Raw genomic sequence first — 21,641 nt, 5'->3', positions numbered from 1 at the left:
GAACGGGGGCAGGGGCGGGCCATGCTGGGGATGGGGTGTCTGGGCCGCCTCCGCGGTGTGCAGTGAGGCTGCGCCTGCGATGCGCAGCTCCGGCCCAGCCTCAGCGGAGAGGGACGCAACGCAGGGGCTCAGGGACCACAGAGAAGTCCGCGCGCAGGGTGGGCGCCCGTGCTTCCGGTGTGTCTGCAGCTCGGGGTGCTGTGCGGGGGCGGGGGTGGGGGAGTGTGACCCCGAGACGGCGGCGGCCTGGCACGTGATGTGTGCGTCCTTGTCTGTTTTGTCTGTGTCCCTAAGGGACCAAGTTCCAGTCCCCACTCAGCCACTTCCCGGCTGTGTGCCTTGGGGCAGATGTCTGCACCTCGCTGTGCCTGTTTCCTCATCTGTACGATGGGAATGGCAATTTAAAAGTAATATGTGTAAAGCGCTGAGAACAATACCTGGCGCAGTTAATGCTCCTAAGAATAAATAAATTAAATAAACTATGATCATGTATCTTCTGTATGAGGCAAGCACCTCTGGTTGTGTAAAGGTTGCGCAAACTCATAGGAAATGTGGGTATTTGTGATGCGTGTGTCTGTGTGTGTCTTTGTATGTGTTCTGTATGCGTGTGGGTATTTGTGTATGTAATGTGTGACTACACTGGGGTAATGTGTTTTTGTAACCTTGTGTGAAATTTGTATGCATTTGTGATGTGTGTGTCCATGTGTGTTAAGGTATGTGATGTATCTTTGTGTATCTGTGTGTTCAGTGTATATGCCTGTGTTGTCCATGTGTGTTTCTGTCCGTATAATGTGCGTGGCTGTGTATGTTATGTGATATGTGTGTATCAGTGTAATGTATTTGTATTTTTGTATATGATTTGTGTAGCTTTGTATATTCTTTGTAGTGTACATCTATACCCATGGGTGAGTTGTGCTTGTATATGTGTATCTGTGTGTGTGACTTGTGTCTCTGTATTCATGTGAATGAAATGTGTCAGTGTGAGAGATATGTGTATCTCTGAGTCTGTGTTGTGTATTTGTGTGTATTCGCATATGTGATATGCATGTCTCTCCTTGTATCTGCTGTGTATCTGTGTATATTTGTGCACGGGACACTTGTGTCTATGTTAGTGTGTATCTTGTGTGTGTCTCCATGCAAGTGATGTCTGTGTGTATGTGTGTGATGTGTGTCTGTGGGTCTTCTTTGTTGCCCATTTGTTTGTGGAATGTCTGTGTTCGTGACTTTGTGCTTTGGTGTGTCACCATGGTGTCTGCGTGGATCTTTGTGGCGTGCGTGTTTATGGAGTTGGGGCTTTACTTTGTCTGTGGCATGTGTGGGTCTTTGTGATGCGCTGACGTTCCTGCGTGGCCGGGTGCATCTGTGCCGGGGGCCGGCCTGCCTGTGCGTGCTTAGTGCAGCCCATCATCCCTGCGTCTTTGTGTATGACGTGTACGTGTCCCCGTCTGCCGAGCGCTGTCCACCTTTGTATGTGCTGTGCTTGTCTGTGAGGGTCTCTGCGACATGGGTCAGCCATGTGTGGGCTGCGTGTGCCTGTCTGACATCTGCATCTTGGCGCGGAGCACACGTGTCCGTGCTGGTGGCATGTCACAGAAGCGTCCGGGCCAGGCACGGTGGGCCCTGGGTCCCCCCTACACGAGGGTCTGCTGGTCCCTGTCTGTCCCTCCCCCTCCCCTCCCTCCTGGCAGCCAATGCTACTGGGGAGCCAGTTGCTATGACGACGCTCCATCCTCCCTCCCTCCTCCCTCCTCCCACCCTTCCTCTGACAGGCTCTCTGCTCCCCCAATCCCGGCTGCCCTCGGGGGCGGGGCCCTCATTCTCCCCCCCCCCACCTTCTACCCTCTCCCCCCCCACCCCAGCAACCCCGGCTCCCCGGCTCCTCTCCTCTGTCTGTCTCTCCATCCCTTCATCTGTCTGTCCCTTCAGAGAGGGGGAGGGGGGTCCCTGAGCCTGTAAGCAGCCCCTCCCTCCCCCTGTCCTGAGCCTCCTGCCCCTCTCCTGGGCCGGGGGGAGGCCAGGGTCGCGCGGGTCCCCATGGCTGGGGGCTGAGGGCCCGCCCCCCCCTCCTCCCCAGCCGCCACCACCTCCACCTCCCTGCCATCCTCGACAAGATGCCTGCCCCCGGCGCCCTCATCCTCCTCGCGGCCGTCTCCGCCTCCGGCTGCCTGGCGTCCCCGGCCCACCCCGGTGAGTCTGTCGGGCCATCCTGCTGTCCAGTGTCCCCCACCCCCACCCTGGCCTGCCCCGGGGTCTGTCTGCGGGGCTCCGGCTCCGTCACCTGTGTGGCGTCTTCCCGCAGCGAGCCAGGGCCTGGGGAGGCGCAGGAATGGTGCCTCTGTCAGCAGGGCCTGTGGGAGGAAGGCTGGGGGCTGGGTGGGGAGGGGGTCCGTTCGGGCAACATGTGTGTGTGCAGACGCGCGCGCGTGTGTGTGCAGGTGTGTGCAGGAAGCCGGGGAAGGTCAGGGCCTCTGGGAGAATTGGGGACAGAGAGGAGGAATACTATTTCTAAAGGGGACATAGCCTTGGAGGCTGTCTCCGGCTTTGGGGGAGTCCCAAGGCTTGCGGAGCTCCCGACTGGACCTGGGGCTGGGGACCGAGGACATGTGTGTGCTCCAAGCGTCCCTAAAAGTGACAGGCCTCAACCCCCGTAACTAGGATCCAGCATGGGGCGAGCACCTTCTCCCAGCCTGCAGCTGGGGGCTCATCCTCTTCTTCAAATAGGGGGTGAGAAGGCTGTCGTGGGAGCGTATTTTAAATTCCGAGCGCTCCAGGCTCCACTGTTACTCCTCCTTCCCTCAGTCCTCACTGAAATTCATCCAAGCCTGAGGGTGAGGTGATGGGGTGGGGGTGGGGGGGTCCCAGTTTGGGGCGAGAGGAGGGACCCCACCCCCAACCCAACCACTTGAGAAGGCCCCAAACTACAACTCCCACAATGCCCCGAGCCACCCGGCTCCTCTGCCAAGGGGCCCCTGGGTGCAGAGCATCATGGGAGTTGTAGTCAATACTAACTGGACGGGGAGGGGCAAGGAATCTGGGAGCCAGGGGCGTGAAGACGGGAGCCCAGCCCAGCCCTGTCCCCACAGATGGATTCGCCCTGGGCAGGGCGCCTCTGGCTCCTCCCTATGCCGTGGTCCTCATCTCCTGCTCTGGCCTGCTGGCCTTCATCTTCCTCCTCCTCACCTGTCTGTGCTGCAAACGGGGCGATGTCGGCTTCAAGGTGAGGTGCACGAGGGAATTTAAGGTGGGGAGGAACACTCTAGCAAGGCCTTTCCTCCGCTACTCCCCCACCCCCACAACCGGGGGAGCCGGGCAGTGAGTCTGAGAGCGCTTCAGGCCTGAAGTTACAGCAAAATCCAACTCCAGATGAGAATTGGACTGGGATTGGAGGACAGTTGGCAGAAAGGTGGGATATTGATTAGAAGGAGCATGGCGTGTCTCACCGCTGTGTTCTCCCACCCTTCACCCCTCCTGGCCCCAGGAGTTTGAGAACCCTGAAGGGGAGGATTGCTCCGGGGAGTACACGCCCCCCGCCGAGGAGACTTCCTCCTCACAGTCACTGCCTGATGTCTACATTCTTCCCCTGGCTGAGGTCTCGCTGCCAATGCCTGCCCCGCAGCCATCACACTCAGGTATGGCCCTGCACCTTGACTGGGATCCCGTGGCCCTCCGATTCAGGGTGGGAGGAGCTGACAGCCCTCCCTCAGGGAATCAAAGAGAAAGGCAGAGGTGGGAGCCTTGGAATCTTGGAAGAAGCTGTTGCTTAACCCCGAACCAGATTTGGAGATTCTTGCGGAGCAATCCATGATGAGGTCAGCCTAGATCTTAATGCCAGAGGCAGAGCCAATGGCAGGCTAAAGTTAAGTCATAGGATCTTGGGACACCAAAGAGAAGAACGGATTGGACACTAGAAACTTGTGGGCAGCCAATGAGGAGACTGAGATCTCTTCATGGAATGTTGGGGCAGCCAATGAAAAGATTTGTTGTGTCTGCTTTGACCCCGGTCCCCACTGAGGTAGGGGATGTTGGTGGCACTTGGGAGGGGAGAGAGGCTCAGGTGCCTCCCCTTTTACTGTCCCCCACGCCAGACATGACCACCCCCCTGGGCCTTAGCCGCCAGCACCTCAGCTACCTACAGGAAATTGGGAGTGGCTGGTTTGGGAAGGTAAGTAAGTGGGGCCGGGGGTGGGAGGTGGGGGCTCCCACAATCCAAGGCGACACTCCTGTTCTGTGTCCATTGCCCCTGCTCCCACCACTTCTCATCTGCCCCCTGCCTCCTCCCCCTGCCCCCTCGGCCCACCCATTGCCCTCCCCTCTGTTCACCTCTCACCGGCTCCCACCCACCCCATCCCCCCATCTGTCGGTCAGCGCCTCCCTCCTCACTCCATTGACCACTCCGCCTCGCCATCCGGCTCTCCACGCGTCCGTCTGTCCATCCTTCCACCCGTCCCTGCGTCCATCGGACTCTGGGCCTGTGAGTCTCCCACCCCGTGTCTGGTGGGGATACGAGGGTGGTGGGAGTTGAAAGAAGAGGCTGGAAAGGAGAGGGAAGTTGGGAGCCATACGGTGGGGTGGAGGGCACTCCCTGGGATGGGGCTGGGGAATCCCCAGGCACTGATTCCTGGGTCCTCCTCGAGCAGGTGATCCTGGGAGAGATTTTCTCCGACTACACCCCGGCCCAGGTGGTGGTGAAGGAACTCCGAGCCAGCGCAGGGCCTCTGGAGCAGCGCAAGTTCATTTCCGAGGCACAGCCGTACAGGTATGGGGACCTCTGGGTAGACATGGAGCCCTGAAGGCCCGAATATCTGCGTCTGTGCTTCATAGCGGTAATGTTTGGGAGCAGGAGGAGTACAGTGTCAACTCTGGATTCCAATCCTAGATGTACCTTTCCCTGGCTGTGCCAGTCAATCTAGATCATTTCCCTCCCTCAGCCTCGGGGTCCTCGGGCCAGAGGCAGGGACATGAAGGCAGTGTGATGCAGGCAAGGGAAACAGCGCAAAAGCTGAGCTGGAAATCTGGAAATCAGAGTGGAGAAGGCTCCACTCTTAACCTTCATCTAGAAAGTGAGTCCAGGAAGTCTGAGCAGCCTCATGCAGAGGGCAGCTGAGAGGATACAAAATGGGCCTTTGCCTGGCACAGGGTCCATGATGGTGGTCCCTTCTTCGGGCCCCTGCCTGTGGGTTAAGAAAGGCAGAATCAGAATCACAGACCAGGGTCCTGAGTGGCTGCACCAAATGGCCACTGTCCACCCACGCCTGTCCCCACTGGACTGGGAGATCTGGGAAGACAGCACGCTATCCCTCTCCTGCCTGGTCTCCACTCTCAGAGGTTCTAGATCAGGGTTAATTAAACCTCTTTTCATATATGCCCTGTGGGGTATTGCGTGCCCGGGCATGGAGAAGGTGTGTATATGGGCACCTTTTAACAGAGGGCTGTAAAAGTGAGCTTTGCCCTGAGATTTTATGAACCTTTTCCTCTGAAAACTCCCGTGGTTTTCTGTGCGTCCCAGGACAAAGTCCCACCTGTCCCTACAGCCCACAAGCCCTGTTCCCTGATCCTCCCACAGACCAGCCTCAGTGCCGCTGTCCTTGCTTTTCCCTCTGTCTGGAATATTGCTCCTGGCTCACCCACCCCCAGTTTCTGATGGTGGGATCCCTCTCCTCCCTGGGTCTCAGATCAGAAAGGCCTTCTTTTATACACACAAACACACACACTGCCACCTAAGGAGGGCCCTGGGATGCTCCATCATATCAACTTGTGTATTTTCTTCATCACACGTATCTTAGTGTGTCATTATTTCATCCATGTATCCGTGACTTGCCCCTCTCTCTCTCAACCCATGCTGGCAAGCATCAGCCACATATGGGTACTTAAATTCATCTTAAATAAAATGCAGTTAAATTCAAGATGTCTTCCTCAGCTACCCTTGCCACATTTCAAGAGCTCAGGAGCCATATACGGCCAATGGTTCCCACGTTAGACATCTCAGGTGGAGAATGTAGGACTATACTGGCAGCTCGGGGTCCATCTTGTCACCCAGCTACAAGCTGGCCCTCAGTAGACATTTGCCGGATGAGCCACAGACCTGAGAACAAATCCCACCTCTGGCACTGTTACCAGCTGTGTGACCCTGGGCAAGTTACTTTACCTCTCTGAGCCTCCCTTTTCCCCTGGATCCAATGGGAAACATCATCCTGCCTAGCAAAGGTGTTAGGAGGATTTGATAACAGAAGGGGCCAGCCGTGGCTCAGATTAGTAGGTGTGCAATGGATCCAAGCTTCCTTCTACATCTGCCATGCTGTCTCCCCATGATGGGAGCTCCAGTCATTTTTTTTTTTTCAAGCCCCAGCATATGCTGGTGCTTTAGGAAAGCTTTATCTCGTTAGTCGTCTCCCAAGCAGGAGCAGAAGCCACTATCCACACCCGCCCCCCAACCCCTCTCCTGCCAGGCCCCAGTGAAACAAAAACTGTTCTACCCTCCTCGAGCCAGGTTGCAAGCTGCAACCTGGGCTGCAAGCCCTGGATGTGTTAATCTTTCCAGAGACCCTAGGGTCATGTAGCAGGGTTAAATCCTTCATTCCACACGATTTTATTGAGCACCTACTTAGTCTAGGCACCGGGAACATCGCCACACACACAAAAAGCCCCAAATCCTTGTCTTGTAAAGCTTGCCACCTAGTGGAGGGGACACACAATAATGAGCCAGTGAAGAAATAAATTTTAACAGGAAAACATCACAGACTGACAAGTGCCTTGAGGAAATAAGGCAGGATGTGATGGAGACAGAGGAGCTCTGGGATGGGAACTGTGGGAAAGGCAGGCTTGACTAGGGTGAATCAGTTTCACAAAGCACTGTGGGAAGCGTGTTCCAGGCAGAGAGAACAGCAGGAACAAAGGCAGTGAGGCAGGAGAAATGCCAGCTCCTCTCTGATCCTATTAGATTTCTTGCCACAACTTTATGAGGGGATTACTATGATCATCCCCATTTTACATTTGAGGGAGAGGCCAAGTGACTTCTGTGAGGTTACACGCCTGGGAAAGGTGGAGACAAGATTCAGAAACCTGCTCCCCCAACCTGACTCTTAGCCACAGTGAGAGGATAAAGGAGGGGCATCCCCCAGTGTTGAGGGAAGGGCAGTGATATCTCTTGAGGAAAGGATGTTGACATTAAGGGACAAGGAGGACTTTGAGAGTGGAGTGTTCTCCACAGAGAGAGGTATATAAGGCCTGAAGCCTAGGCAGGCACCTGTGAGTCTAGGGAGATGTACATGGGGTGAAGGGTGATGCTGGGAAAGGCAGGGGAGCAGGAAAGACAGGAGTGAGCCAGGCTCTGTCCCAGGGCAACCAGGGAGCCATGGAGGGTTGTGAACAGGTGGACATCAGGTCGGGGCAGACTGAAAGGGAGAGACTGGAGGCAGGGAGGCTGGGAGGAGGCTTGAGCTGGGGCTGTGGGAGGGGAGGGGAAAGAATCGGGGCAGGAAGAAAGGCTGAGGGGGTGATGAACCAGAAGGAGGGGCAAGGAGGTGCCTGAGGGTCTGGCTTGGAGACTGGGAGACAGTGGGATGGAACTGAGATGGGGATACAGGGAAGGAGTATGTGTTTATGGGGGAGGGGGGTTAACTCTCAAGTAAGGAAACTGAGACCCAAGAGGTTGAAGCAACAGTTTGGTTTTGCTGGGAGATTGGGGTGGGACACAGGGCTGGGGTCGGATGGAAGGGGCTGTTTCCTGACCCAGGCAACCCCCAACCCCATGCAGGAGCCTGCAACACCCCAACGTCCTCCAGTGCCTGGGCGTCTGCGTGGAGACATTGCCCTTTCTGCTGATTATGGAGTTCTGTCAACTGGTGAGGGTCGGGGTGGGGGGCGGGGGGGTGGGTCGCGGGCTCGGGGTCGTGGCAGAGTGAGGAGCTGGACCCGGTGGGGGCTCAGGGCCATTCGCAATGACATCGTCATAGCGACACCTGTGACAAGATAGCATTTCTTAGATGAGCCCTCAGTCCCCAGGTGGATGGGCTTCCCTTGTAGCTCAGTCGGTAAAGAATCTGCCTGCAATGCAGGAAACCCGGATTCCTTTCCTGGGTTAGGAAGATCCCCTGGAGAAGGAAATGGCAACCCACTCCAGTATTCTTGCCTGGAGAACCCCATGGTCAGAGGAGCCTGGCAGGACAGAGGAGCCTGGCAGGCTACAGTCCATGGGGTCGCGAGAGTCAGCACGACGTAATGACTAAACAGGAAAACGGGGACCCTGACTAGCACGCGAGGAGGTTGAGTTCTGTTACTAAAGTGTTTCTCAGCAGCAGGGGAAACTGAAGCCCAAATGAGTGCAGCGGCCGCCCCATCCTTGCCTCGGGTTGGCTGGCTATGTCGATGCCTGGGAGGGGCCGGTGGGACTGACCCCTCCCTGCCCTGTCTCCCAGGGGGACCTGAAGCGTTACCTCCGGGCCCAGCGGCCCCCCGAGGGTCTGTCCCCTGAGCTGCCCCCTCGAGATCTGCGGACACTGCAGAGGATGGGCCTGGAGATCGCCCGCGGGCTCGCACATCTCCACTCTCACAACTACGTGCACAGGTGGCAGCCCGGAAGCCACCGGGCAGACCTGGGGCGAGGAGGGAGGGCGAGGGGCTTAAGGACGCAAGGACGCTTGAGTTGGGGGCGGGGCACAAAACGGGGGAAGATTCGGGATGGGGGAAGAGGCGGGGTCAGGGGCGGTGGGGCGGAGTCAGGGGAGGAGCGGGGTTAGTGAAGGGGCGGGGTCACTGAAGAGTGGGCGGTGTCGGGAAGGGGGAGGAGTCAAAGTAGGAGAAGGAGGAGTGAGAAAATGAAGACGGAGCAGTGCGGGGAAAACTGGGCGCACTCTTTAAGTAGCGGGGCGGGCTTCCCCAAAGCTGCCCGCTTCTTACCTCGCCCCCTCGCCTGCCCCCAGCGACCTGGCCCTGCGCAATTGCCTACTGACCTCCGACCTCACCGTGCGCATCGGAGACTACGGGCTGGCCCACAGCAACTACAAGGTGGGGGCTGCCCTCCATCAGGGCGGGGAAGGGGGAAAGTTGGGGTGGGGGGTGCCCCGGCCCGCCTGACCGCGCCCCGGCCTGCGCACCCCCCAACCCCCGCCCCAGGAGGACTATTACCTGACCCCCGAGCGCCTTTGGATCCCGTTGCGCTGGGCAGCGCCCGAGCTCCTTGGCGAGCTGCACGGGACCTTCATGGTGGTGGACCAGAGCCGCGAGAGCAACATCTGGTGAGGCGGGCGGGGGGCACAGAGGGCAAGGAAGGCGGAAGGGTCACAGGTTCTACAGATGGGGAAACTGAGGCCCGGGGAGGGGGGCGGCTCCTTGGAGGGTCAGGGCAGGGCTCTGACCTCTCTCTACTCCCTGCAGGTCCCTAGGGGTGACTCTATGGGAGCTGTTTGAGTTTGGGGCTCAGCCCTACCGCCACCTGTCAGACGAGGAGGTCCTGGCCTTCGTCGTCCGACAGCAGCACGTCAAGCTGGCGCGGCCGAGGCTCAAGCTGCCCTATGCGGACTACTGGTGAGGGCGGGGCCTGACACCCGACCCCTGACCTTCCACCTCCCAGCCCGGGATGATCCCAGAATCCTCCACTTCATTTCACACTCTCCCCTGCACACTTGCACCACGTGCTGCCAGCCCTAAACTGGAGTGGGGACGTCCCAACCCCTTCTGCCAACATCCGCTTGCCACATGGAGGAAGGGAAACTGAAGCATGGAGTGACACAGCTGGTCTCCAGATCTAGTTTCTCTGACCCTAGAAGACCTCTGCTGCTCTCCTGTCTCTGATTCCAAAACTTGTAACCCAACCAGAAGGCCGCCTTAACTGTCACTTAACTATCATTTCCCTACTGTGCCTTGCTGTCCTCTCTTCTAGGTCTCTGTCCCTCTCTCTCTGGTTTCTGTCTCCCACCTTGGTCTTTTTTTCCCCTCTCTTTTGGCTGCGGGTCAGGGCATGTGGGATCTTGGTTCTCTGACCAGGGATCGAACCTGTGCCCTCTGTAGTGGAAGCCCAGAATCTTAACCATTGTACCACCAGGGAATTCCCCTCTCTTGGTCTTGACTCTCATCTCCCTGGGTGTCTGCCCACCTGGTCTCTGCCTCCCCTGGGGACCCACCCCCCCGCCAGCTGGGACTCTGCCTTGCTCACTCTTGCCTCCTCCCTCTCCCCCAGGTACGACATCCTGCAGTCCTGCTGGCGGCCCCCTGCCCAACGCCCCTCAGCCTCTGATCTCCAGCTGCAGCTCACCTACCTGCTCTCTGAGCGGCCCCCGAGGCCCCCACCGCCACCACCCCCACCCCGAGATGGTCCCTTCCCCTGGCCCTGGCCCCCTCAGCACAGCGCCCCCCGCCCGGGGACCCTCTCCTCTCCGTTCCCCCTTTTAGATGGCTTCCCTGGGGCTGACCCCGATGACGTGCTTACGGTCACCGAGAGTAGCGGTGGCCTCAACCTTGAGTGCCTGTGGGAGAAGGCACGGCGGGGGGCTGGTCGGGGCGGGGGGGCACCCACCTGGCAGCCGGCATCCGCGCCCCCGGCCCCCCATGCCAACCCCTCCAACCCTTTCTATGAGGCGCTGTCCACGCCCAGTGTGCTGCCGGTCATCAGTGCCCGCAGCCCCTCTGTGAGCAGCGAATACTACATCCGTCTCGAGGAGCATGGCTCCCCGCCGGAGCCCCTCTTCCCCAATGACTGGGACCCCCTAGACCCAGGAGTGCCTCCCCCCCAGGCCCCCCAGGCTCCCTCCGAGGTCCCTCAGCTGGTTTCCGAGACCTGGGCCTCCCCGCTCTTCCCGGCGGCCCGGCCCTTCCCGGCCCAGTCCTCTGCATCCGGCAGTTTCCTCCTGAGTGGCTGGGACCCCGAGGGCCGGGGCGCCGGGGAGACCCTGGCAGGAGACCCTGCCGAGGTGCTGGGGGAGCGGGGGGCTGCCCCGTGGGCCGAAGAGGAAGAGGAGGAGGAGGAGGGCAGCTCCCCAGGGGAAGACAGCAGCAGCCTTGGCGGGGGCCCCAGTCGCCGGGGTCCCCTACCTTGCCCCCTGTGCAGCCGCGAGGGGGCCTGCTCCTGCCTGCCCCTGGAGCGGGGGGATGCTGTTGCGGGCTGGGGGGGCCACCCTGCTCTTGGCTGCCCCCACCCCCCAGAGGACGACTCGTCCTTGCGGGCCGAGCGGGGCTCCCTGGCCGATTTGCCCCTGAACCCCCCCGCCTCGGCCCCCCCCGAGTTTCTGGACCCCCTCATGGGGGCGGCGGCGCCCCAGTACCCCGGGCGGGGGCCACCTCCCGCTCCCCCCCCCCCGCCGCCACCTCCCCGGGCCCCCGCAGACCCAGCCGTGTCCCCCGACCCCTCCTCGGCCGTGGCCAGTCCCGGCTCAGGCCTGTCGTCTCCGGGCCCCAAGCCGGGGGACAGCGGCTACGAGACCGAGACCCCTTTTTCCCCCGAGGGAGCCTTCCCCGGCGGGGGGGCAGCAGAGGAGGAAGGGGTCCCTCGGCCACGGGCTCCCCCCGAGCCCCCCGACCCGGGAGCGCCCCGGCCGCCCCCAGACCCGGGTCCCCTCCCGCTCCCGGGGGCCCGGGAGAAGCCGACCTTCGTAGTTCAAGTGAGCACCGAGCAGCTGCTGATGTCCCTGAGGGAGGACGTGACAAGGAACCTCCTGGGAGAGAAGGGGCCCCGGAAGACGGGGAGAGGCCCCGGGAATCGAGAGAGAGCCCTGGGCCCGAGCCGAGACCCCCCAGTCCCGGAAAGCGGGAAGCAAGCCCCAAGCCCGAACGAGGGCCTGAGCCTCCCGGTAAACGGGGTGACAGTGCTGGAGAACGGGGTACCGAGAGCCCTGGGCGCCGACGAGAAGGTGGCAGAGAATGGGGACCCCGGGTCCCCAGAGAGAGAAGAGCAAGTGCTGGCGAATGGGGAGCTGCCACCCCCAAGGAGAGAGGAGACAGTGCTGGAGAATGGGGGCCCAGGGCCCCCAGAGAGAGAAGAGCGAGTGCTGGTGAATGGAGGACTGACACCCCCAAAGATCGAGGAGGGGTCAGAGAATGGGGGCCTGAGACTCCCCAGGAACCCGGAGAGGCTGCCAGAGACTGGGCCTTGGAGAGCCCCAGGGCCCTGGGAGAAGATGCCCGAGAGTGGGGCTCCAGCCCCCACGAACGGGGAGCCAGCCCCAGAGACCTCACTGGAGAGAGCCCCGGCGCCCGGCGTGGTGGCCTTGGCCCTGAACGGCGGGGAGACAGCCCCTGGCCCCGCTGGCCCAGCCCCCAGGAGCGGGGCGCCGGAACCCGGGACCGAGAGGAGAGCCCCCGAGACTGGGGGGGCACCGAGAGCCCCCGGGGCTGGGAGGCTGGACCTCGGGAGTGGGGGCCAAGCCCCAGTGGGCACGGGGATGGCCCCCGGCGGCGGCCCCGGAAGCGGCGCGGACGCAAAGGCCGGATGGGCCGACAGCACGAGGCCACAGCCGCCCCTGCCGCCGCTGGAAGCGCAGCCGAGGAGACCGGAGCCAGCGCCCCCGAGAGTCAGGCCGGAGGTGGCCTCCGAGGGAGAGCCTGGGGCCCCAGACAGCAGGGCCGGCGGAGACACGGCACCCAGCGGAGACGGGGACCCCCCCAAGCCCGAGAGGAAGGGCCCCGAGATGCCACGACTGTTCTTGGACTTGGGACCCCCTCAGGGGAACAGCGAGCAGATCAAAGGTGAGCAGGCTGCCGGGAGCATGGAAGCGAGGTTGGGGGCCAAGGCCCAGCTCTTTCCAAGAGGTAGGGTGCAGTTGAGAAGCTCAGCCTCCTGGGTACGAGGCAGGTCAGCCTGCTAAGCAGTGCAGATCCTGGAGTCATACTACCTGGTCTCAAACCCTGGTTCCGCCCTTCTCTAGCTCTGACCTTGGACAAACTCCACGCCTCAGTTTCCCCATCTGCCAAAAGCAGAAGACAAGGATAGCACCTACCTAAGAGGATGGCGAGAGCTGCATGAGTTAGGACTCCCAAAGCCTTTGACCCAATGCCTGGCACTTCTAAGCACCAGCCATTACATCACAATTGACGTCAACCAGGGATTGCAAACTCAGATGCTGAGCGGGGGAAGGGCAACAGACAATATAAGGGAATGAATGAATGAATGAACCAGAGCTGGGAGACGTGGGGTGGGAGCTGGGGAGGAAATGCAGCCATTTCTAAGCTTCATTCGGGAATGCCCACCCAGTATTGCCAAATCTGCTGCTTTCCCCCTTTAAGCCAGAGTTCTGGGTGTTTTAATGGTGGAAACTAATTCAAACGAGGCCTCTCTGTGGGCTGGGCTGCCAGTGCATGATCTCTGGCTTAAACTTTCCACCAAGCTGAAGTGTCATCAGTGTGCCAGGCCTCCCTGGTGCCGGGCTCTGAGCTGCCCAGGGCTGGGACCCAGGGAGCCTCAGACCCTGCCCTGCCCACCGAGGTACTGGTGGCCTGAGAGCCCAGGAGAAACGCCTTTTCTTGAAACTTGAGTTTTGATAGGAACACAGTGGGTGTTTTGTCATAGAGAAGGGACGGTGTAAGAGAAGATAAATTGGAGAGTAAAGATAAATGGCCCCTGTTTAGATCTGGACATAGGAGTAGTTAGGACTCCAAGCTTCCACTGCTGAGGGCATAGGTTCAATCCCTGGTTAGGGAACTAAGATTCCTGCATGCCATGTGATGCAGTCAAAAAAAAAAAAGAGAGAGAGAGAGAGATTAGGGACTGTGGTTCCACTCGAATCACCTGGAGGCCTGATTTCCTTAGAAAGTTATACTGGTATGACCCGGCCAGTTTCATATTGGCAACCTCATAGCCATACTTGAGGGAAGGGTTATCATCTTGGTTTGCCAGAAGAGCCTGAGATTCAAGAGGGAAAGGTCATGAAGGGGCCTGGGCCCAGAACCTTCCTTCCTCAAACCCATGGTATTAGAATACTACCCTTTCCTCAAGGTTGTTGTGGAGAGTTTGCAACCAGCTGTGTCAGAAAAGACCCTGGGCCACATGAAAATGACAGAGGATGAGCAACTAAGATGCCTCAGAGGGTCTGGGGTGGGGGTGGGGGATTGGTGTTGGGTGAGAAGAGACTGGGGATAGCCTTTAAAAAAACAACAACAGTGAACTTCTACTTATCCTTCATGAGCCCACTCAAATTTCCCCTTCCTGGGGAAGCCTTCCTGATTTCTAAAGGCTGTTACCCTGTACTTCCTTTGGGTATCCAAGCCTCTGATAGCTTTCTCCATAAAGCCCCACCCCACCCCATCACCTTGAGATGGGTGGTCAGGGAAGGCTTCAATGAAGAGGCAACTTATAAGCAGATATGAAGGAGTGAACCCGGTGGACATCTGGGAGAAGGATGTTTCAGGTAGAGGACACTGAGATGGGTACTAAGTTGGCATGTTCAGGGGAAAACAAAAGGCTGGTGAAGCTGGAGTAGAGTGAATGAGGGGTGCAGAGAGACTCAGTCCACACCCACCTTTCTCCTTGCCCTACCCTGATCCTCTTCTCATTCCCACCATTGCTCTGCACAGGGCCTGGCACACAGTTCACTTATGCAGTAATGGAGGAATGGGTGGCCCCTGTCCATTTACCAGGGAGGAAACAGAGGCTCAGAGAAGTGGATCTGCTTGCCTAGTGACACATAGCGAGAGAGCAGGGTAGGCTTGGCATTTAAAGTGAGGTTTCCTCCTCCAGGGACCTGAAGTCCTCTTCTTCGACTTCCTAAGATTAAGGAGTCACAGGGTAGGGAAAGGACCTGGAGATGCTTAGACACCACAATTTTCTGGCCATGCAGGGCCAAAAAGGGAAAGAGAGTACCTTGGTCAACATTGTATAGCAGGGAACATTCATTCATTAATCCCACAAATATTGACTGAGTACTTCTGTGTACTGGGGCTTGGGAATGCAGCCAGAGTGAGCACGACTCAGCCTCTGTTCTGTGGCAAGGCAAATGTTCATCACAGTGCCGCAGAATTAGAGTTCTATACTGAGATCAACTGCTCGGAAGGAGAGGTGCTTGGTACTACAGGGGGCAGAGCAGGTAGCCTGGCCTGACCTCCTGGGAGATCCCCGAAGGCTTTAAAAGCCCAGACAAGCCGGATGATGCACCAGACTTGAGTTCTATACGGAATTTCCAGGCAGAGGGAACAGCCTATGCAAAGGCTCAGAGGTGGGAGGAATGGGGGGTGGCCCATGTGGCTGGATGGAGGTCAAGCCAGAAGGAGAGGGCAACAGAACCAGGAGAGGTCAGCAGAGCCTGGGCACTGGGGTCTGATGGTCCTGGGGAGAAGCTGGGGCTTAGTGCTGTGGGCACTGGGGTCTGATGGTCCTGGGGAGAAGCTGGGGCTTTGTGCTGTGGGCACTGGGGAGCCGTGGGGAAAGTTAAACACTGGGTTAGGAGGAGATCGCTCCCCTTCTGCTGGGAGAACCCCAGTGCAACCTTTTGGTTCACAAGGGTGGAAACAGACTGTGCCTGAGATTACCTGAGGACACACAGCTAGGTGGGAGGGCACGCCTCAGTTTCCCCGAGAACTGGAGCTCACCGAGTCTCTCCTCTCGCAGCCAAGCTCTCGCGGCTCTCGCTGGCGCTGCCGCCGCTCACGCTCACGCCATTCCCGGGGCCGGGCCCGCGGCGGCCCCCGTGGGAGGGCGCGGACGCCGGGGCGGCTGGCGGGGAGGCCGGCGGGGCGGGGGCGCCGGGGCCGTCGGAGGAGGACGGGGAGGACGAGGACGAGGAGGAGGACGAGGAGGCGGCGGCAGCGGGCGCGGCGGCGGGGCCGCGGGGCCCCGGGAGAGCACGGGCAGCCCCAGTGCCCGTCGTGGTGAGCAGCGCCGACGCGGACGCGGCCCGCCCGTTGCGGGGACTGCTCAAGTCTCCACGCGGGGCCGACGAACCCGAGGACAGCGAGCTGGAGAGGAAACGCAAGATGGTCTCCTTCCACGGGGACGTGACCGTCTACCTCTTCGACCAGGTGCGCTGCGGCTGCGGGCCCGGGACCCCCGGGGTGGTGTCTGCGGAGGGGCGGGGCCTGGATGAAGATGGCATCTAGATTGGGGCGGGGCCGCAGGGTGAGGGCGGGGCGTGGGAGAAACTGGCCAGGGAATGGGGCGGGACTTGGAGGACAGGATGAGGCCTTGAGTGTGAGGGCGGGGCCTGAAGGAAGGCCACGCCCATGGGGCGGGGCCTGTAGGCTGAGGGTGGAGGCTGGCTAGGGGGATAGGGCGGGGTCGGGGGGTTAGGGCCCAGTCCAGAGCAGAGGCGGGGCCTGGGGTAGGTGTGGGTGCTGGAGGGCTAGGGAGAGGCCTGGAGAAGAGAAGGGACCCGGAAGAAAAGCGTGATACCTGCTAGCCAGAGGCTAAGGAGGAAAGTGGCTTCCCTGGTGGCTCAGTGGTAAAGAATCCGCCTGCCAATGCAGGAGACTCGGATTGAATCTCTGGGCCGGAAAGATCCCCTGGAGAAGGAAATGGCACCCAACTCCAGTATTCTTGCCTGAGAAATCCCATGACAGAGGAGCCGGGCGGCCTACAGTCCTTGGGGTCGCGAAAGCGTCGGACCTGACTTAGCGACTAAACAACAACAAAGGAGAAAGTGAGGATTAGGGCATAGTCTGCAAGTGGAGGTGGAACCTAGTGAAGTTCGGGGCCGGGTTTGTTCACCAGCGCTCTAAGGATGTGGAGGCTGAGGGGCGGGCTCAGAATGGAAGAGATCTTACCCACTAGTTGGCGAGTGTCGGAGAAGCTGCAGGTAGGGCTTAAAAGATGCTGCTTGTAGTGTTAAGATGCTAAATTCAGTAAGTGGGTTCAGGGATGGGACAGAACGAATGAAACAGGGATTGAGGATTGTGTTAAACGTAGCCTGAGAGGTTACTGTTGAAGAGAAAATGCTGCTTGTGGACTGGGGCCGGGCATACTAAGGTCCTGAGATGAGTGAGAACAGGGTCGAGAGCTGAGGCCTAGGGCACTAAAACAAAGGGGCGAGGCTTGGAGAGCTGGAGCGGGACCACTTCAGAGGGCGCGAGGAGTTCACAGGAGGGTCCGGAGGTGCTCACGATGGGTTAGGGGTTTGGAAGATCATAGGGGCAGGTAGTTCTGCGGTCAGCCTGCAGCCGAGATGTAGGACATGGGTAAGGGTCTTGGATCGGGGCAGGACTTACGGAGATAGTCTTGGGTTAGGGGCTTCCGTGGAGGCAGCGCGTTAAGGAGCCCAGAGGCAGTTCCTGCGGTGGACTGTGTAGCTGTGGTCGAGGGAAGAGCCTCAGGCTGGGGTGAGGTTAAAGCTAGCCTGCGGCTTCGAAGGGAGAGTAGGGGATTTTCAGAGACAGAATGTGAACTGAGATGTGTTGAAGCCCCAGAAATGTCAGCGGGGTTTGTTGCTTCTTGGGATGCAGTGAGTGACAAGTTCGTCCCCCTCCTTGCCTCCTAATCTACCCTCATAGGAGACGCCAACCAACGAGCTGAGTGTCCAGGGCCCCCCCGAGGGGGACACGGACCCGTCCACGCCTCCAGCGCCCCCGACGCCTCCCCACCCCGCCACCCCCGGAGATGGGTTTCCCAGCAACGACAGCGGCTTTGGTGAGGGGCGGGACGGGGCAGGGTTGGGGGCGGGGTCTATGGCTCCGGCAGTGATGGGCGGGGCCTGCCGAGGGGCGGGGTCGGAGGGCAGAAGGCTGATATTGCAGGGCTGAAGGAGTGACTGAGGGGCTGACCGCCTCCTCTCCTCTCCTTACCCACGCTAGGAGGCAGTTTCGAGTGGGCGGAGGATTTCCCCCTCCTCCCCCCGCCAGGCCCCCCGCTGTGCTTCTCCCGCTTCTCCGTCTCGCCTGCGCTGGAGACCCCGGGGCCCCCCGCCCGGGCCCCCGACGCCCGGCCCGCAGGTACGGTGCTTCAGATCCTCGGCTCTGCCTCACCTCTGCCAATTTCTCTCTGTCCCCATCTCTCTGCATTTGCCTGCGTCCCTCCAAGTCTCTTCCTTTCCTCTCTCTCTGACTGTTCACCAGTGAAACCCACCCACCCAACTCTGGAATCGGCTCAGACCAAGAGATGTCTATCAGATGGGCTTGGGGAGTCATGTCCTTGTCTGAGTCTCACTTTCCCTTCTGTAAGGATCCCCTCTTAGTCTTGTCCATGGTATTTTTTTTTAATGCGCTGCAAGTGGGATCTTAACTCCTCAACCAGGGATGGAACCCGCGCCTCCTGCAGTGGAAGCGCAGAGCCTTAACCACTGGGATCACCAGGGAAGTCCCAGATTATTTCTTTGTTCTTTTTTCTTGTTTTCTTGCCCATCTTTGGGCTCAGATTCCTGCCTGGTACTTGTGTGATTCTGTTCCCCTCTCTGTTTGAGGGTACAGGTTGTCAGAGGCAGACAAGGAGACGGAGGAAACCAGGAGGCTCAAAGCTAGTTAGCAGGAACAAGAGCAGAGAGGCCATGGCCAAGGGATTCCCATAGCGATAACAGCAAGCACTCACATAGACCCTAGAGTTTGCTTGCAACATCTTAACCTATTTAATCCTCACTATGATCCCATAGGATGGATTCTAGTCTCATCCCCATTTTACAGAAGAGACAACTGAGGCTTAAGTAGGGAGACATGAGGAGCCAGGGTACAAACCTAGCTCTGAGTCTGTGCCTTCTCCAGCAGTCAGCGTTTGTCCACTTCCTTTCTTGAGTATTACTTATGCCATATTGCTAATCCTCACCCACCTTAGGGGAACGTCCTTGGATGCAGGGCTTGCCTTGGGCCAGGCAGGTGGAGGTGTTCCCAGAGGACAGAGCTAAATAGGTGGGAGGGGCAACTGGCTCTTGTCAGGGAGGGCTCCATGGCAAGGCCTGGCTCCCCTACACTGTGCCTGAGTTCAAGTGTTGGCCCTGCCACTTCTTGGCTGGGTGACCTAGGGTGAGTCGCTTTCTCTCTCTGTACCTCAGTTTCTGCAGAATGAGGAGGATAACAGGATCTAACTCATAAGATTGTTAAAGGGATTAAATGGCTTAATCCTCCCCTTGCACGCAGCAGTGGTCTTTAACTGGTAGCCGCTACTGCATTTAATTAAGTAGATGCTTACTGAGCATCAACTGTGCAGGCAGTGGGTGAAGGGGATGTTCTATGCTGGGCAAGATCAGTGAGCCCCCCTCCATCCCACCCACAGCACTGACCCCAGTCCCACAATGAATGAATAAGTGCAAAACTCAGGGTCGCTGAGAAAGGAGATGCTGAGAGGAAAGGGCTTTCTGTCCTCGGTAATGGAAGGGCCCTTTAACCAGGGACTTGAGGGGTTGGTTGTTGTTAACTAGGTGAAGGGGAAGGGGACAGTGTTCTAGCTGATGGAACAGCTTGCCGAGGGCCTGAGGCAGGAGAGAGTTTGGCTGGTTCATGGAACAGAAGGGAAGCGGGTGTCTGGGGGTTACTTGGAGAGTGGGGCAGATGGAAGTAGGTGGGGGGAGGTGAGAGAGAGCAAGGCGGACCTTGTGGGCTTGAGGGTGGGTTGAGGGGCAGGGACTTTGTCCTGGGGGCCCTAGGAAGCCATGGGAGGACTGTGAGCATGGGAGGAGCAGCTTCAGTCCCAGAGGTAGGAAGACTTCTCCTGGGCCTTGTGGAGGTGAAAGGAGGCTGGGGAGGAGGCCAGGGTGAGTGTCCAGGAGGGAGAGAGGGCATTCAGAGTCAAGGGCAGGAGGAACGGGCTGCGGGCTGACTCTTCACTTGGCAGCATCCTGATTTCACCCCCGAATGTCACTTCCTCCCAGAGGTCCTCTCGGAGGCCCCCACGAGAACAGGGTAAGACAGGTTCCAGCGCATGGGGACACCGGCCAAGTGGTGAGTCAGGGCTGAGGCTGGCAGGGCCAGCAGTCCGGGATGACTTCACCTTTATTCACCGGGAGACAAGAGGGAGGGCCGGCCAGGTCATGCAAAACCCCAAATCCCTTTACTCAGTCCTTAGACATTCCCACTGCAGCTGGGCTGCTGAGCTGGTTTCTAGAGACCATGGGTGGGATGGGGGGCTAGGCAGAACCCCCTTCTGCCTCAGACCCCTGTGCTTGGCCTGGCTCTGCCCACATCACACATGTTCCCTGGGTGCTAAGTGATGCTACGAATGCCAGAGTTTTCCTACTCCTTTGAAAAAAAATATAAATGTCATGATCATCATTTAAAGATAGGGAAACCACAATTTTCCTGGCAGTCCAGTGGTTAGGACTCCACGCTTCCACTGCAGGGGTTCCTGGGTTTGATCCCTGGTCAGGGAACTAAGCTTCCATGAACTAGGCAATGCGGCCTAAAAGTAAGTAGAATAAAAAAGAGGGGGGACACTGAGGCTCAGGGACTGGGAGTGAGGGCTATGACTCAGGTGGGAAGTATGAGGTGTAGTGGGAGGGTGTCTGGCATGTATCCCTCGTCAACAGTCTTCACCCCATGGGCCTCGATTTTCCGGATCTGTCGAATGGGTGAGGGGCTCTCCTTTCATGAGAGAGGAGTCGTGGTGGGAAACTTTGGTGAGAGGGCACTTTGTGCAGGGCCTCTACTGGACGTTGGGAAGGCAGCAGTGACCAAATGCATTCCCATCCTCTCAGGTCTTCTGTTCTGCAGGGGCAAGCTAGCTCTTTGACAATGACTGAGATTATCCCAGAGGAGAGACATGAAGAACATTTATGTTATGTTATGAAGACATAACTATAGTTCAGAGACTTCCATGCTGGTTAGGACTCAGCACTTTTTCTGCTGAGGGTCTGGGTTTGATCGTTGGTCGGGGAACTAAGATCCTGGAAGTCATGCCACATGACAGAAAAAACAAAAACAGAACAAAAATCAGGGGTGAGGAATGACTGCTTGACTGAGAATGGCCAGAGAAGGCCCCTGAAGAGGGGGCACGTGGGTGGAGGCCTGAGTTCTGTGGGAAGGGCTTAAGGGTGTGCCAGGTGGTGGGAGCGGCCAGTGCAAAGGCCCTGGGGTAGGACTGTGCTTGGAGGAACAGCAAGGAAGGAGACCAGTGTCGCTGGAGCAGATTGAGTTGGGGGAGGGGGTAAATACAGACAGACAAGGGACAGAGCAGACAGACCATGGGGGTTTGTGGGCCACAATGAGAACTTGGTTTTTTACTCTGATGAGCCAGAAGCCATGAGCCCTTCTGCCCAGTAATCCCATTTCTCCCTCTTCTTCCTCCATCTTCAGGCCCCGTGGAGAACTGACTCCCCAAAGACCCGACCCCCCTGCACCCCCAGAAGAGGGGCTGAGAGTAGAATCCTCTGTGGACGACGGAGCCACTGCCACCACCACAGACACCGCCTCCGGGGAGGCCACCGAGACTGGGCCCTCCCCCTCCCCCACCATGTGCCAAACGGGAGGCCCTGGCCCCCCGCCCCCTAGCCCCCCGGACGGCTCCCCTGAACCCCCTGACCCCCTCGGTGCCAAATGAGGCAGGAAACCCCTTGCCCCTCCCTGGAGAGCCGCCTTTCTTGGAACTGAACTGAACTCTTTTGGGCCTGGAGCCCCTCTGCACAGCGGAGGCCCCTCCTTACCCCCTCCCAGCCCCAGACAGGGGCCGCAGGCTTCGGGGACCTGGACCCCTCCCATCTCGCGTCTCCCCTTCTCCACTCTGGCCTGGCCCCTGGAGGGGTCTCTGGTTCAAACCTTCGCGTGGCATTTTCACATTATTTAAAAAAGACAAAAACAACTTTTTGGAGGAA

General features: G+C 58.8%; 1 protein-coding gene across 1 annotated transcript; it reads left to right on the top strand.

Annotated features, from left to right (window-relative positions):
• On the top strand, positions 55-21,641 carry LMTK3 (lemur tyrosine kinase 3). The gene is made up of 16 exons (XM_018062708.1): positions 55-177; positions 2,075-2,187; positions 3,084-3,217; positions 3,479-3,629; positions 4,086-4,162; positions 4,638-4,756; positions 7,754-7,841; positions 8,415-8,563; positions 8,919-9,003; positions 9,112-9,233; positions 9,373-9,522; positions 10,175-12,675; positions 15,530-15,939; positions 17,404-17,539; positions 17,704-17,841; positions 21,127-21,641. Exons 1-16 carry the CDS (start codon positions 80-82, stop codon positions 21,141-21,143), a joined length of 4,488 nt encoding a protein of 1,495 aa, XP_017918197.1. The 5' UTR covers positions 55-79; the 3' UTR covers positions 21,144-21,641.

The sequence above is a fragment of the Capra hircus genome, chromosome 18, assembly GCF_001704415.2.
Source record: "Capra hircus breed San Clemente chromosome 18, ASM170441v1, whole genome shotgun sequence".
Lineage (NCBI taxonomy): Eukaryota > Metazoa > Chordata > Mammalia > Artiodactyla > Bovidae > Capra > Capra hircus.
This window is presented reverse-complemented; position numbering and strand designations above follow the sequence as displayed.

Excerpts from the sequence above, each read along its gene's own strand:
- LMTK3 (XM_018062708.1), top strand. The coding sequence starts at position 80 with ATGCGCAGCTCCGGCCCAGCCTCAGCGGAGAGGGACGCAACGCAGGGG. Across the intron at positions 3,218-3,478 it reads GGGGCGATGTCGGCTTCAAG|GAGTTTGAGAACCCTGAAGG; the intron begins GTGAGGTGCACG and ends TCCTGGCCCCAG. Across the intron at positions 8,564-8,918 it reads TCTCACAACTACGTGCACAG|CGACCTGGCCCTGCGCAATT; the intron begins GTGGCAGCCCGG and ends GCCTGCCCCCAG.